Here is a 16,594-nt window from a genome sequence, read left to right on the forward strand (position 1 = left end):
CATCAGTGGATTATCCAGCTAATATAAATTCACGCCTGTGTGAAAACCAAAACTGCTTTCCATTCTACCAAATACAATTTAACTTTCTGACAATACTGAGTTAGTTACTGATACAGTATGAGCTGCTGTCCTACAATATAGAAATACTGTTCCAGACTCTCAAGCTGTCTTATATTTGCTTTTTATCTTCCAATACATTCTTATCTTAACAGCATACTCTCTTCCCCCTAAATTTGCTATTTTTAATCTGAGGAGGAGGAGGCAAATAAATAACCAAGAATTAGAAGGCCACATAAAATAGGACGCTGTATGAAATGAAAAAATCTAAGACTTAATATAGTATCAACTTTTATGACACAAATCTCATCTGTTCAGGGTCTACTTCATTTATTCCCTGTTCCTGATTTGTTTAAGGGAAGAAAATGAGAAACACACACATGGTGGGGTAGGGCAGAGACAAAGCATTACCATATTAGGAAAGAATGTTTATGAGACATGTTAGACCTGAATTCAAATCTTATTTTTGCCACTTACTAGTTGTATGACCTTTAAGATGTTACCTGTCTCTGAGCCTCAGTTTTCTATCAGTAAAATGGAGATTATAATTATTCTGTAGGACTAACGGGACAATTAAGTGATGAATGTAAAATATCTGGGCATAGTACACTCAGGCAAACACTTAAATATTTCTAACCTAATTGTGTGAGGATAAACTCTGAACTATAAACACTTTAAAATATCGAGTTAATATACTTTTATGAAACAGTCATCCCTTACCAATATCCCATAATCCAAATTTACCTTTGAATAGTCAGTCTCTGCTCATATTAAATATCCTTAAGAAAAAAAACAGAAAAATCTTGCAAGCTCAAAGAAAATCCCAGAAACTAAAGATTAAAACACTTTAATTTCATTTCCTGCAGAACCACATATTAATAGCATCTAACAAGAATTTTCTAAATAGTTGTGTGAATAACATACTGCATTCAAACATTTGCTATTTCAGTATTTTTAAGTCACAGGTCCTTTGAGAGTCTCTACTTTTTAATCAGTTTTTTATTCAGTACTGCTTATATCCCTCTCAAAAAAACAAAAAATGTAAAAAATACATTTAAGGTTACTCAAACCTCAGGCATTGTTCTCCAAATGCCTGAGGTTTGAGTAACCTTAAAGTATCCTCATTAAAAAACAGTGCATAAGTCTTACATTAAGATGTTGGGCATAAAATAAACTACAGAAACATAAGAGGCTATATGAGAAAGGAGCACCTTCTTATAAATCTGAACAGTCGAAAATGTTACAATGCATTATCAATGGAAACTCTTAAAAACTGTATGTATTTAAATATACAGTTTTTAAGAGTTTCTGTGACCTAAACTTTACAAATAACTACAAACTAAATGTTTCACTTTCACATGCTAGCAAACTAAGCTTTCTTCTACTACAAAAAATTAAGACTCAATCTCCTGGCAAACAAAAAGACACGAGAGGAAAGAAGCCAATTCAAGTGAAGTATATAAACTCTGAGTTAGGTACTTTTACATATTATCTTATGAAATCCTTCAAATAATCTAGTAAAGCAGGTATTTAATCACATGTTAAGAATGCGGCCAGTGAGGCTCAGAGGCTTAAAGCTGTATCTTTCAAATTCCAAGGTTAATGCTTTCTCCAGAATGCAGAGCACAACATTCGTAATGACAACACCCTTTCCCCTTTTTCAAAAATATTAATATTATGCATTAGGCTGGTGCAAAACTTTGCAATTTGATACTGCGATACATTCTTAAATGTGGTTATGGTATACGTCACTTAAATGTGCATTTCTTGCTTTGTTTTTGCTAGCGACATTACTTGCTGTGTACTTTAGACTATGGAAATGATGTTTTAGACAAAAAAGCAAATCCGAGCAATATTATGAGTTCAAAATGAATTGCAAAGCAGCAGAGACAACTCCCAACAACAATGCATTTGGCCCAGGAACTGCTAACGAATGTACAGTGCAGTGGTGGTTCAAGAAGAAGAGAGCCTTGAAGATGAGGAGTGGAGTGGCCAGCCAGCAGTTGGTCTCAGTTGACTACAACCAATTGAGAGCAATCATCAAAGCTGGTCCTCTAACAACTACATGAGAAACTGTCGAAGAACTCGACTTCGACCATACTATGGTCTTGGGCATTTGAAGCAAATTGGAAAGGTGAAAAATCTCAGTAAGTGGGTGCCTCATGAGCTGACTGTAAATGAAAAAAATTGTCGTTTTGAAGTGTCATCATCTTTTATTGTATGCAGCAATGAAGAGCAATTTCTCAATCAGATCGTGACATGTGACAAAAAATGGATTTTATACAACAACCAGCAATGACCAGCTCAGAGCTTGGACCGAGAAGCAGCTCCAAAGCACTTCCAAAGCCAAACTTGCATCAAAACAAGGTCATGGTCACTGTTTGGTGGTCTGTTGCTGGTCCGATCCACTACAGTTTTCTGAATCCCAGCGAAACCATTACATCTGAGAAGTATGTATACTCAGCAAATTAATGAGATGCACTGAAAACTGCAACGCCTGCAGCCAGCACTGATCAACAGAAAGGACCCAATTCTTCTCCACGACAATGCCTGACAGCCCACTGCACAATCAATGTTTCAAAAGTTGAATAAATTGGGCTATGAAGTTTTGCTTCACTAGCCATATTTACCTGACCTCTTGCTAACTGACTACCACTTCTTCGAGTACCAACAACTTTTTGCAGATAAAATGCTTCCATAACCAACAGGAGGCAGAAAATGCTTTTCAAAAGTTCATCAAATCCTAAAGCACAGATTTTTACACTACAGGAATAAACAAACTTACTTCTCATTGGCAAAAATGTGTTGATTGTAATGTTTCCAATTTTGATTAATAAAGATGTGCTTGAACCTAGCTATAATGATTTAATACTAATGGTCCAAAACCACAATTACATTTGCACCAACCTAATAAATACAAATAATCAATAAATAGCAGTGGAATGAGTTAGCTCTCATATGCCAATATAGAAAGACTGTGAAGATACAAATAAAGAGTAAGGTAAAAGTGTGGGTAATGATCCATCTATAATAAGTAGGAAATTACATATGGGTAAATATATTAATATTTTTCTGAACAGAATTAGATAGATAACACACGTAAGAGTGCGTTTCCCTTTTTAAAAAATTTTTTTGAGTTTTGTATTAGGGTATACCCAATTAACAATTTTGTGACTGTTTCAGATGAACATCGAAGGGACTTAGCCATACACATACATGTTTTATTTCACACTTTTCTCATTTGAAATTTCCTAAACAGAATGTATGATGTATTTCATTTTCTTTGAAGTCTGTATTTTTAAAACGAATGAAGCCATACTCTTTATAAAAACTGGAGAGAGTCTTAAAGGCTATAAAAAAAATCTAACAAAAGACCTCATACCAGTCTAGAAATCTACACATCAGCTGCTTAATCAATAAATCAAGCAGTCTATGTAGTCATATCTACAGAACATCACTCAGAACGGCATAAATTTACCTAGAACAAGCCAGAGTTCATATCTTCTGATAATGAAAATTATTTGCAAATAGATGCACATACATATATATATTGTTTATACCTATAATAAATGGAATCTGATATGCTAACTCAATAAGTTTTGCCTCAAGTAGATTTGGAGATAGCAACATTAGTCTCTTGAAAAACCTCCCAATTCTAACGGGATTTTCTTTTTTTTTTAACAGTGGAAGTTGCTCAGATAGAGAAACAACTAAAATAATGCCTTTGGCATTTCCCTGGTGATACAATGGCTAAGAATCCACTTGCCAATGCAGGGAATGTGGTCGAGCCCTGATCCGGGAAGATTCCACATGCTGTGAAGCATCTAAGCCCATGCGTCACAACTAGAGCCCAAATGCTGCAACTACTGAAGCCCATAAGCCTCAAACCTGTGCTCCACAAGAGAAGCCCTGCACACCACAACTAGAGAGCAGCCCCTGCTCTCTGCAACTAGAGAAAGCCCAAGTGCACCACTGAAGACGGAGCACAATCAAAAAATAAGATAGATCTATATTTTTTTAATAAATAATGCCATTGGACACCTGATTAATGTAAGACTAAAAGTCACATTTTTCTAAGCAAATCACACTGTTAAAATATTCCCAACTAAGCACAAAACACTGCAAAAAAAAAATCTTTAACACACTATTTGCTCATTCACTCTATAAATATTTGCATTACTCAATGTGTGCCAAGTACAATACTAGGCAGGTAGGATTAAGAGGTAAGCAAAACAGCCCCTGTCTTTGTAAATTCTTACAGTATGGGGGGGGGGCGGATAAAGTCCATTTAATCACAAAATGTTATATCAGAGATTATAGTCACTGATCTAATTTAGAGTAGCAAGTCCAAGCAAACTTCAATGAACTAATACTTAAATAAACCTAAAGGCTGAAAAGCCAACCAGAGAAAAGTCAAGGCATCCTGAAGGTGTGGACTCCAGAGTTAGTCACTGTATTTCAATCTAGGCTCACTATATAACAAACGTATAAATTTAACCACTTTTCTAACCTGAGTCTTGGTTTCTTCATTTTTAAATAACAGGTAACAATAGTACTTTCATCATAAAGTTGTGAAACTTTGGATGACCGGGGACAGGTAAGTAGGAAACAAACAAATCATGAAGACCTTATTAGCTATGCTATCAAAAGTGGTTACTAAACACTTGAAAAGTGGCTAGTCCAAATTAAGATATGCTGTGCATGGAAAATACACCAGATCTTGAACACCTAGTATGAAAAAGAAAAGTATCTTAATTTTAGAAATATCAATTACATGTTGAAATGATACTTAAGATATACTAGGTTAAAAATATATATATATTACAATTACAAACCCAAAAGACAGAAACAACCCAAGTGACACTGACAGCTGAATGGACAGAAAAAATGGGATATATACGTATCACAGTATACACATACAATGGCGTATCCTTCAGTCTTAAAGAAGGAAATTCTGTCATATTCTGAAACATGGATGAAACTTGAGGACACTATGCTAAGTGAAATAAGGCAGTCACAAAAGGACCAATATTATGATTCCACTCTTATGAGAAACCTAAGTAGTCAAATTCATAGACAAAAAGCAGAATGGTTCCTGCCAGAGGCTAGCAGGATGGGATAATGGGAAACTATTGTTTATAGGTACAGGGTTTTGGTTTAAGATGAAAAGAATTCTAGAGATGGATGGTGGTGATGGCTGCACAACAATATGAGTGTATTTAAGGGCACTGAACTAACTGTACACTCAAAAATGGTTAGGATGGTAAATTTTATGTTCTAAGTATTCTAATAAAAAATTAATTTTTTAAGTGGCTAAGAGAAAAATTATACGTGCAGCTTACATTATATCTCTACCGGTCACGCTGTTAAACTTAAGTCATGGCAAAATTTTCCAATGAGAAAGGTTTTCAGGAACCGTGTGACAAAATCTGGATATAGTGAGACCTAATGCCCTATAGCAGGAGTCAGCGAATTTCCAGTAAAGGTACAGACTGTATTTTCAGCTCTATGGGCTGTTCTGAAAGTACAGATAATATAGAGGTGAATGGGCATGATGAATTTGGCTCACTCTAGCTGGCTGACACCTGCCTGAAGACATTCACTGTAAGCAACAGCTCTTACCAGCTCTGTCTTAATTTTCAGGAGTCGTATAAGCCAGTTTTATAGTCACAGTCTAAAATCTTCCATAGGGAGAGGTATTTACTACATGGAAATCAGCAAACACTACAAATTAGTGCTGTTTTTCCCCAAAGAACTAGCTGATAAACATCTACTAGCACACAACTTAGCTTAGGTAAAGAATTAACTTCTCTCCTATGCATTTAAAAGTATACTGACTGGAAAAAGTCATTCAAAACTTGCTTCTTTCCTTTTGTCGGCAAAGAGTCGGACACAACTGAGTGACTGAATGGAACAGATTCAAATCTTTCTGGGTTCTGTGGTTGAGATGAAGCTTCTCAGTTAAGAAAGGTTGTTCTAAAAAAAAAAAGAAAGAAAGAAAGGCTCTTCTAGAAAAATTGTTTCAGTAACTAGAAACAAGAATGACCATCCTGTGGCAGTCTGTTGAGATGAAGGGAGAGCAGTTTCAAATGAAGCCATGAGAGGAGAGCAGAAAACAATGAGATTATGTATAGCCAGCTGTCCAAATTCACAAACGCAGAGGGAGACTTTGGGACTTGAGCATCTGCAAATTTTGGTATCCACAGTGGGTCCTGGAACCAATCCCTGGTAACACCAAGGGACAACTGTACTGCACTCAGTAAACACTAAGTAACTGGTGGTGGTGGTTCAGTCACTAAGTCATGTCTGACTCTTGCAACCCCATGAACTGTAGCCCGCCAAGCTCCCCTGTTCATCGGATTTTCCAGGCAAGAATACTAGAGTGGGTTGCCATTTCCTTTCCAGCATATCTTTCCGACTACAATATCAAACTTGCGTCTCCCACTTTGCTGGTGGATTCTTTACAGCTGAGCCACCAGGGAAGCACATCTTCCCAAACCAGGGATTGAACCCAGGTCTCCCTCGTTGAAGGCAGATTCTTTACCATCTGAGCCACCAGGGAAGCCCAAGAACACTGGAGTGGGCAGCCTATCCCTTCTCCAGGGGCTCTTCCCAACCCAGCAATCGAACTGGGGTTTCCGGCATCGCAGGCCAATTGCTTACCAGCTGAGATACCAGGGAAGTCCTAAGCAATTGGTACTGATTATTAATTATCCATTATCATGCATATGGTCAAGATTCAGTTATAAACATTTACTTAGCCCATAATATGTGCTAGACTTTGGTAACACTACTGGGAACAACCACAGATCTTCTCTAGCACACACCCACAAAAAAATTAAATAATCACATGAATACAGGCTTAAATTGTAATAAACTATGACCAAAACCAGGATACTGTGAGAAAGTAACAATGGGGAATCTCAACCTACTCTGGAAAGTCAGGGATACTTCTTTGAGAAAGTGACCTTTGCACTGAGTGGGAATGGCCAAAGAGTGACAGGCATTCTGGGTAGCAAGAACAAACTGCACAAAACTCCTCAGGAAGCGGGGAAAAAAAAGTGATTAACAGACCAAGCAACTAAAAAGTCAGTAAGGCAAGAGCCAAGTGACCAAGGAGGAAAGATGGTATCAGACTGGAGGCAGAAGAAACCTTATCACACAAAGCCTCATGGTCCCATTATGTTAAGTCCAAGATAATCGGGGAGTTGTTAGTTTATGTAGAGGGTAACATGATCTGCGGAGAAGGCAATGGCAAGCCACTCCAGTACTCTTGCCTAGAAAATCCCATGGATGGAGGAGCCTGGTAGGCTGCAGTCTGGGGGGTCGCTGAGGGTCGGGCACGACTGAGCGACTTCACTTTCGCCTTTCACTTTCACACATTGGAGAAGGAAATGGCAACCCACTCCTGTGTTCTTGTCTGGAGAATCCCAGGGATGGGGGAGCCTGGTGGGCTTCTGTCTATGGGGTCACACAGAGTCGGACACGACTGAAGTGACGCAGCAGCAGCAGCAACATGATCTGATTAATATATTTCAGAGACTGCTCTAGGAGTTAATGGGGGCGCATGGAGGGAACTGACCAGTAAGCTACCATAGTTTCTAGGTGAGAAATAATGGCAACTTAGTGCAGTCAATCCTCAATCTTTTAAAACTACCTACGTAATCTATTAAATACACCATTGCAGCAATTTTTGGCCTCAGGACACCACTATTACAAATTTGAAACCCCACAGAGCTTTTGAAACTCCATGGTGCCTCTAAGTAGGTTAAAGCTACTGATATACTAGAAATTAAAACTAAGAAATCTTTAAAAATATTAATTCACAATGATAAACTCATTACATTAATAGAAGCCTTTTTTTCACAATAATAAACTCATTACATTAATAGAAGCCTTTTCTTTTTTTTTAACCAAAAATAACTATTTTCCTAGTGTGAAGAATAACTTTTAAATTTTTGTAAATAACTTCAGTCTCACATTGGAAGACAATTGGATTTTTACATGTGTCTTGGTATCCCACATCTTACAGAGTCTGAAAAAGTACGTTGTTTTTGAGAAAATCAGAGTGAAAAACAAAAATATCTCAGAAAATTATGAAAGTAGTGTTGACCTTATGATCCTCCTGGACGGGCTATGGGGACCCCCAGACCATATTAAGAAGTGCTGCTTGAGTAACAGAAAGTCAAGTAATCACAACAAAACACTTCACAGCAGGAAAGCTACAGACAGTAACAAGTGTTACAGACAATGGAAAGTAACTGGAATCCTCATGTATTGTTGGCAGGAATAAAAACTGGTACAACCACTTTGGAAAATAGTTTGGCAGTCCCAAGAGCAGATCAATAGACAGCTATCACGTGACCCAATAATTCAACTGAAAAGGCATATGCTCAGGAATATATCCACAAAAAACTTGTGCAAGTATTCACCTTGGCGTTATTCATAGTAGTCAAAAAGTAGAGACACTCCAAATGTCCATCAATTGATGAATGAATCAACTGGAGAAATAAAATGTGGCATACGCTGGAATATTATTCAGCAGTAAAATACATGCTACAACACACATAAATCTTGGACACATTGTGCTTCTTAAGAAAACAGCCACAAGTTTTCAAAATCTGGTGTGTATTTTACCCCTTCAGCACATTTCTTGCCTAGAAAATCCCATGGATGGAAGAGCCTGGTAGGCTGCAGTCCGTGGGGTCGCTAAGGGTCGGACACGACTGAGCGACTTCACTTTCACTTTTCACATTCACACATTGGAGAAGGAAATGGCAACCCACTCCAGTGTTCTTGCCTGGAGAATCCCAGGGACGGGGGAGCCTGGTGGGCTTCCGTCTATGGGGTCACACAGAGTTGGACACGACTGAAGTGACTTAGCAGCAGCAGCAGCACATTTCAAATCAGTCCAACCACATTTTAAGGGCTCAATAGTCAGATATGCTTGAGGCATGCCTGTGGACAGTTCTAGATTTACACTATAAAGTCTTTCTTTTAAATGATGTTTGTGATAATGACCCTGAGTCAATGTAATTTCCCCTATCAAGGAAAAGTTCAATTCTATTCAGTACAATATGTACATTATATCTAAGTATGTTAATAACATGTACATTATGTTACTATTTTTCTAAAAGATTCAAGTGATGAAGATATTTCCCAAAACTAGAATACACTGCCTGATTACTTCAGATTGACTGTATTTCAAAATCTTAAGACTACAGTCTGCTGCTGCTAAGTCACTTCAGTCGTGTCCGACTCTGTGCGACCCCATAGATGGCAGCCTACCAGGCTCCCCCGTCCCTGGGATTCTCCAGGCAAGAACACTGGAGTGGGTTACCATTTCCTTCTCCAATGTGTGAAAGTGAAAAGTGAAAGTGAAGTCGCTCAGTCGTGTCTGACTCTTCGCAACCCCATGGACTGCAGACTACCAGGCTCCTCGGTCCATGGAATTTCCCAGGCGTCAAAGGAACTATAAAAATCCCAAAACAACCTAGTGAGGAGCTAGTGTATAGAAGTTCCATCCTTTCTCTGCACTAATTTAACCACAACATTCTTCTGGACTTCATCTTGCTTGCTGACACTTAGAAATCCTCAAACTTGTTTCCAATAGCAAATAATGAGTAAGAGAAAACATAATCTCATACACAGGGATTTTGCCATTACACATTTAAAAAAATCTATTTACTTATATCATGAAAACCCTTACTAATGAAACCACCTTGGAAAGACATAGTAGAAGTTTATATTCCAACCACCTTTAGGTAGAAATTTAAACATTACCCCACTGAGCACTCAATGAAAAAATAAATTTCACATTAATTTCAAAAAGTATAAGCTTTATCATCAACCATGAATGAGTTAAAATTAAATACAAACTGTATTAAGGTATCTTGTTTCTTCCTGTTACAAATAGAAACAGAGGGAAAAATAAGAAACTTAATAACCACCTTACAACTTGTTTATACCTTATCCAAGAAATTTAATATAATTTCATCCAATCTATCAGAACACACACATATACATACTCCAGAATACTAGAGTGGGTAGCCTTTCCCTTCTCCAGCGAATCTTCCAGACCCAGGAATTGAACCAGGGTCTCCTACAATGCAGGCGGGTTCTTTACCAACTGAGCTATTATAGAAGCCCTGATACTATCTCAGCACAGTGTAGTAAAAGAATTTACATTACAAAGAAAACATTTTTAAACTGTAGAAAATGGGATGTGCCTAATAGAAAGCCTAAGCCTTCAATATAATTTTTTGCAGGTCTTCTGCTTATCCTTTTTACCTCTAAGATTACATAAGAACTTTCAGGACCAAATACTTCCCAATTTTTTACAAAATATTTTCAGTAAAATCTCAACATCATTAAGCTTATTTTATTGACTAATTTTAACCTGTCGTAAACAGTTTAAATCTGTGAAACCCTTAGAGAAAAACTTAAAATTATAGATGACAGAAGTTTTCTTGTGCTTCAAGTAGAATTTTTCAAACCACGTGAAAACTACTTTTCTTATTGTTGTACATTTTTCCAAATGTACTTCCCCTAACAGAGCCCACAGGTAGTTCAATTTGTCTTCAGGTTCTTCATGCAATGAATGATTAGCTTAAATTTTTATCACATTTTCTACTTCAAAAGAAAGTATTTACCAAAATAAAAATTCAGCTACCATGAGAAAAAGTTGCTGCAGAAAGACTTAATCTGTTAAAATTTTACTTTGGTTACAGAGGATTAAAACTAAAACTTTCACAGAATTTGAAATTCTAGTTTCACCATTAAAAAAGTTAAAAAATCCTCACAGATAATAGTATTATAAACTGATCTAAATGAATTTTTCTATTAACAAAATATTGACTTTCTTTCTAGCTCTTTTACAATAAAATGCTTAAAGCAGCCAGAATGGAGACCTGAACTTGAAATCCTAGAAAGAACTATGGTCTTCAAAAGTTAACAAGGCTACACACTCATTGGAGTAACAAAAATAAAAAAGACTGTTATTATCAAATGTGTGTAGGAATGTGGAGCAACAAGAATTCCCATGCACTGTCAGGGGGATTGTAAAGTACAAGCACTTTAAAAAAAAACCACAGTTCCGTACGAAACTAAACATTCAGCTTCCCTGTTACACACATTCATTCCACTTCTAAGCATTAACAAGAGAGATAAAAGCATTCATCCAACAAAAAGATTTGTACAGAAGTGTTCAGAGCAACTAACTGGAAAGAGTCCAGGTGACTTTCAATATGAAAATGGATAAATTACGGTGGTATATTCATTCAATGGAAGACAAAAGGCAATAAAAAGGAAAGAACTACTGATGATACATAATAACAAGTCTCAAAACCCTAAGCTGAATGAAAAAGTCTTACCCAACAGAGTGTGTACTGTGCACCATTTATGCGAAACTCTATATTTAACTTATATGCAGAGGACATCATGAGAAATGCTGGGCGGGAAGAAGCACAATCTGGAATCAAGATTGCTAGGAGAAATATCAATAATAATATGCAGATGACACTACCCTTATGGCAGAAAAGTGAAGAGGAACTAAAAAGCCTCTTGATGAAAGTGAAAGAGGAGAGTGAAAAAGTTGGCTTGAAGCTCAACTTTCAGAAAACTAAGATCATGGCATGTGGTCCCATCACTTCATAGCAAATAGATGGGGAAACAGTGGCTGACTTTATTTTGGGGGGCTCCACTGCGGATGCTGACTGCAGCCATGAAATTAAAAGACGTTTACTCCTTGGAAGGAAAGTTGTGATCAACCTAGACAGCATATTAAAAAGCAGAGACATTACTTTGCCAACCAAGGTCTGTCTAGTCAAGGCTATGGTTTTTCCCGTGGTCATGTATGGATGTGAGAGTTGGACTGTGAAGAAAGCTGACCGCCAAAGAATTGATGCTTTTGAACTGTGGTGCTGGAGAAGACTCTTGAGAGTCCCTTGGACTGCAAGGAGATCCAACCAGTCCATTCTAGAGGAGATCAATCCTGGGTGTTCATTGGAAGGACTGATGCTGAAGCTGAAACTCCAATACTTTGGCCACCTCATGCCAAGAGTTGACTCATTGGAAAAGACCCTGATGCTGGGAGGGATTGGGGGCAGGAGGAGAAGGGGACAAGAGAGGATGAGATGGTTGAATGGCATCACCGACTCAATGGACATGAGTCTGGGTAAACTCCAGGAGTTGGTGATGGACTGGGAGGCCTGGTGTGCTGCAGTTCATGGGGTTGAAAAGAGTTGGACACGACTGAGTGACTGAATTGAAGTACAATAAGCAAAACGAGTCCATAGAGAAAAACAGTGGTTGAATGGAGGAGAGTGACTGAACTGACTGGGAAAGGGCAAGAGAGAACTTTACAGTTAATTATAAAGCTTCATAACTCCAGAAGGCTTCGGATTACACAGGTGTATGTATTTGTGTAAACTCACGGAATGGCAACCGACTGCATGTCACTGCAAGTCAAATTTACCTTCAAAAATTTTAAGTTGAAAACCTGAACTCAGGTTAATGATATGCTATGCACATTGCTGAAGTGCTTTTTAAGGGTTCAGTTCAGTCGCTCAGTTGTATCCGACTCTTTGGGATCCCATGGACTGCAGCACGCCAGGCTTCCCTGTCCATCACCAACTTCCAGAGCTTACTCAAACATGTCCATTGAGTCTGTGATGCCATCCATCTCATCCTCTGTTGTCCCCCTTCTCCTCCTGCCCTCAAACTTTCCCAGCAGGAGGGTCTTTTACAAATGAGTCAGTTCTTCGCATCAGGTGGCCAAAAGTATTGGAGTTTCAGCTTCAGCATAAGTCCTTCCAATGAATATTCAGGACTGATTTCCTTTAGGATGGACTGGCTGGATCTCCTTGCAGTCCAGGGACTCGCAAGAGTCTTCTCCAACACCACAGTTCAAAAGCGTAACACGTACTAACACTCGCAACTTGCTTTGAATTGCATCCAAAAATTAAAATTGACTAATAAATGATTAATTGTGTGATAAAGCAAATAAAGCAAGATGCTAACTGTAGGTCACATGCTAACTGATGGAGACATCAGAGTTCACTGCACAATATTCCAACTTTCCTATATGCTGGAAAATACTTTAAAAATTAAGGGAAAATTTTATAGGAAAATTGAGAGACCAAAGAATAGGGATTCAAAAGGTGGTCAAAGTTTCTCACAATGCTACACATTCTTACTACTTGACAGAACACACCACCTTTCATAATCATATAAACAAATACCGCAATTATTTGTTGTTCCTTAAGGGAAACTTACAGGTACGTTTCATTTTTGCTTCTTCATAAACCGTTCACTGTCTTGATATCTGCTGACCAACTGTGTGAGATCAATTCAGTAATTACGGAAATATTCTGGGACGTATATTTAATAAAAACTAAAATGATTTGTTAAATTCCTCAAGATCATTAATTAACTGCAATAACTGTATACCTGAATAGATTTTAAGCGGTAAATTACTTTCAAATTTCCTCCATTAACTCCAGGTTCGTGCTCTTTCATCTGACTGCAATTGCTAACATGTGAATAAACGTAGCTACTCCTCTAAAATCAAACAAAAACCTCCCCAACGATTGGCATCTAAAGAATGACAAATACACTTAAAAAAAAAACACACACAGAACCAGCAAGTCGTCAAGGAAAGTCATCCACCTTTCTCCTTAAGCCTAGTTCTATTAAGATTTGGCTGAAAGCAATTTCTACGTCATAGCTCATTTTTTTTCTTTAAAGATTGGAAGGTGGGAAAGATTTCAGCGGTCAAAACGCAGAACTAAATGTACACGTGCTCCTCACCCCAAAAATCTACTTTAACCCCCAGTCAGGTAAAACAATGAGCACCCCGTCTTTTTTTTTTTTTTTCCTTCAAAAGACAAAACCGCAGACCGGGCTAAGCCAAACCCTCGCCCAGCCTCCACCCCGCCCGAGCCAAGCGGCGGGTCTCTTTCCTTTGTGCGGAGTCAGAGGGAGGAGGCTGGAGGCGGGGAGCTGGGGGAGGAGGCTGGGGTCGGCGGACGCCGGAGAAGTAGGAAGGCGCCGAGGAGAGCGGCATCGGCGCGTCCCATAACAGGCCGAGAGGCCCCGCCACAAACCTCTGCGGTGTCCCCAGGAGCAAACCCACAAACCTGGGTGTGATCTAATTTGGGATCAGACCCAGGAGAAAGGCCGAGGGCACCTTCGGAGAAGACCCCTTCCTCCCAAGCCCTTGCAAAACAATCTCCTCCTGCCGCTGGCGGAGGTCCTGCCGCCATCCCCACCCCGCCCCGAACCTAGAGCGGCCCTCACCTGCTGGACGGAGCTATTCTCGGGCACTGCGAACTCCTCCTTCTCCTTCGGGGTCTTCACGGTGACTTTCATGATCTTGGGTTCCGCGGAGGCGGTGGCGGCGGGGGCGCCGGCACCTTCGGGCGCGGCGGCGTTGTCCTGGGAACTCGGAGGGCCGCCGCTTTCACCATTCTCGGCCATGGCGGCGGCGGTGACTCAGGCGCAAAGGAGGGAGCGGATGAGCGAGCGGGAGCCAGGCAACGCCAGAGCCGGCCTGGCCAGGCAGCGGAGAATGTGGGGCACGCTGCCTCAGTGACAACTGGCTCAGGGCCGCCCTGGCGGGCGAGGAGCCGCGGAGCTTGGCGTCGGCTCCGGCGCAGGCCCGGGTCGGGCGCTCGTCAGCCGCTGTGTTCAGACGGCGATCAGTCGCAGCGACATCCGCAGCAGCCACCGCCGCCGCCGCTTCCTCCTCCCCGCCCCTCCCCCTACGCCGCTCTGCCCGCGTCGCGCGGGGCACGCCGGGTAACGCGGCTGGCGACGTCGCCGAGTCATGCCTGGCCGGCACTGTTTGGGTCTCTGAGTGCTTTTCTTTCCCTCTCCCGCTTCATTGCTCAACAGAGTGAAGGACTAAAAACAAAGTGGGGTGAAAGAGGTCAGTTCATTCTTTCTTACCCCTTTCACCAAAAAATAAATTTGGGGCTTCTGGAAGGCACGGTAAGGGCGCACGAGGATGACGTCACGACTAGCGAAATTACTGGAAAGGGAGCTAGCCCACCCGGCGCTGCGGCCGGAAATGCGCCTGCGCGATGGCAGGCCAGGTAGTTCTCCCGCACCCTCTCAACTCATTCCGGTGGTTACGATGCGCATCCCCTAGGAGTCTCAGGTTTTTTCACGGTGTACCCCACTGGAAGGAGGGTCTGGAACAAATGGCCGCGAGGGCTTTTTGTAGTTGATATTTAAATGTGCTTAAATTCTGCGTACTTTAAAATTTTTAAACGCTTGCTTTTACTACACGGTGCGCTAGAAAGATAAGTTAATGGACGAAAAAAATCTCATCATCAAGAAAGGAAAATGGAGTACGCCCCTGTAGCCACCCTGCTTTATTCCGAGCAGTCCGTGCTCCGGGGCCAGAGCCTCCCACCCTGGTCAGCCAGGTTTGGTCAGGTGATCAGGCCTCCTATGTTGGCAGCGGCGCTGAAAGCCCAGCTAGCCCACCTGTGAATTCTCTGTGAATACTGTCCTGTAAGATGTTTGGGGCAGAAACATAGTATCCAAGGCGTGCCCTCCCGGCTGGGACAGCACAATGTAGCTGAGGTGTTCATTTTATATTCTATCAAATTAACTTACTGCTGTGTTTCAGGCTTTAGGTGACATAAAAGGTAGTCGTTCAAAAATTGTTTTCACTGTAATACATGTGTAAATAAGAAACAGGAAGTTAATTTTCCCCTGCTAAGTCGCTTCAGTCGTGCCCGATTCTGTGCAACCCCATAGACGGCAGCCCACCAGGCTCCCCCGTTCCTGGGATTCTCCAGGCAAGAACACTGGAGTGGGTTGCCATTTCCTTCTCCAATGCATGAAAGTGAAAAGTGAAGTCGCTCAGTCGTGTCCGACTCCCAGCGACCCCATGGACTGCAGCCCACCAGGCTCCCCCGTCCCTGGGCTTCTCCAGGCAAGAACATTGGAGTGGGTTGCCATTGCCTGAATATTAAATTTGAAATGATCTCATCACTTGCCTTTAAAGATGACTTGCAAGGAATGTACAACACTGGACATAAACGTTATAAACCAGTATTGCGCAAATGTAAACTTTGACACCACACCGTGACCCAGATGTGCAAAGAACACTTTCTATTTCTGTTCTTAAACCGTCCAGCTCTGTTCTGGCTCTTTTAAGTACTCTTGCATGAAATCCACTTCTTAGCAGAGCCACTCTGAAATCTGGGTCTAAGAAGTTCTGAACGTGTAAATTGCTATAGCGACGTCATTTCATATCAGCGAAGTTTCTGGCAGCATTTTTCAACAACAAGAAATTACACAGACCTTTCTGCTAAAGAATGGCTGTTTACATATGTTTAGATGTGAGGTAATCATTACTCCTCAAGGTAGAAAGTTCCACCGTTGGAAACCGTTTATATCTAACTCTGCACTTAACGAAATTGCTCTGTGATTAGCTGTGTATTACATTAATTTCTAAAAAGTTTTGATGTCTGTGCACGATTTATGAAGTAATATAATTTATCTGTAAGCATATACAATATAG

The 16,594-nt window shown here is 40.4% G+C and overlaps 1 protein-coding gene across 2 annotated transcripts in view; it reads right to left on the minus strand.

Moving 5' to 3' along the window:
- UBQLN1 (ubiquilin 1) overlaps window positions 1-14,827 on the minus strand; it is a 62,449-nt gene extending 47,622 nt beyond the window's left edge. For both annotated transcript variants that reach the window (XM_055427349.1, XM_055427348.1), the window contains exon 1: window positions 14,356-14,827. In XM_055427349.1, coding sequence (XP_055283324.1) covers window positions 14,356-14,535 — 180 coding nt within the window. In that variant the 5' untranslated portion in view covers window positions 14,536-14,827. The remainder of the gene's footprint in view (window positions 1-14,355) is intronic.
- Between the last annotated feature and the right edge of the window lie 1,767 nt (window positions 14,828-16,594).

This window comes from Moschus berezovskii, chromosome 7, assembly GCF_049115385.1.
Source record: "Moschus berezovskii isolate FMDL1 chromosome 7, NW_MosBer_1.0, whole genome shotgun sequence".
Lineage (NCBI taxonomy): Eukaryota > Metazoa > Chordata > Mammalia > Artiodactyla > Moschidae > Moschus > Moschus berezovskii.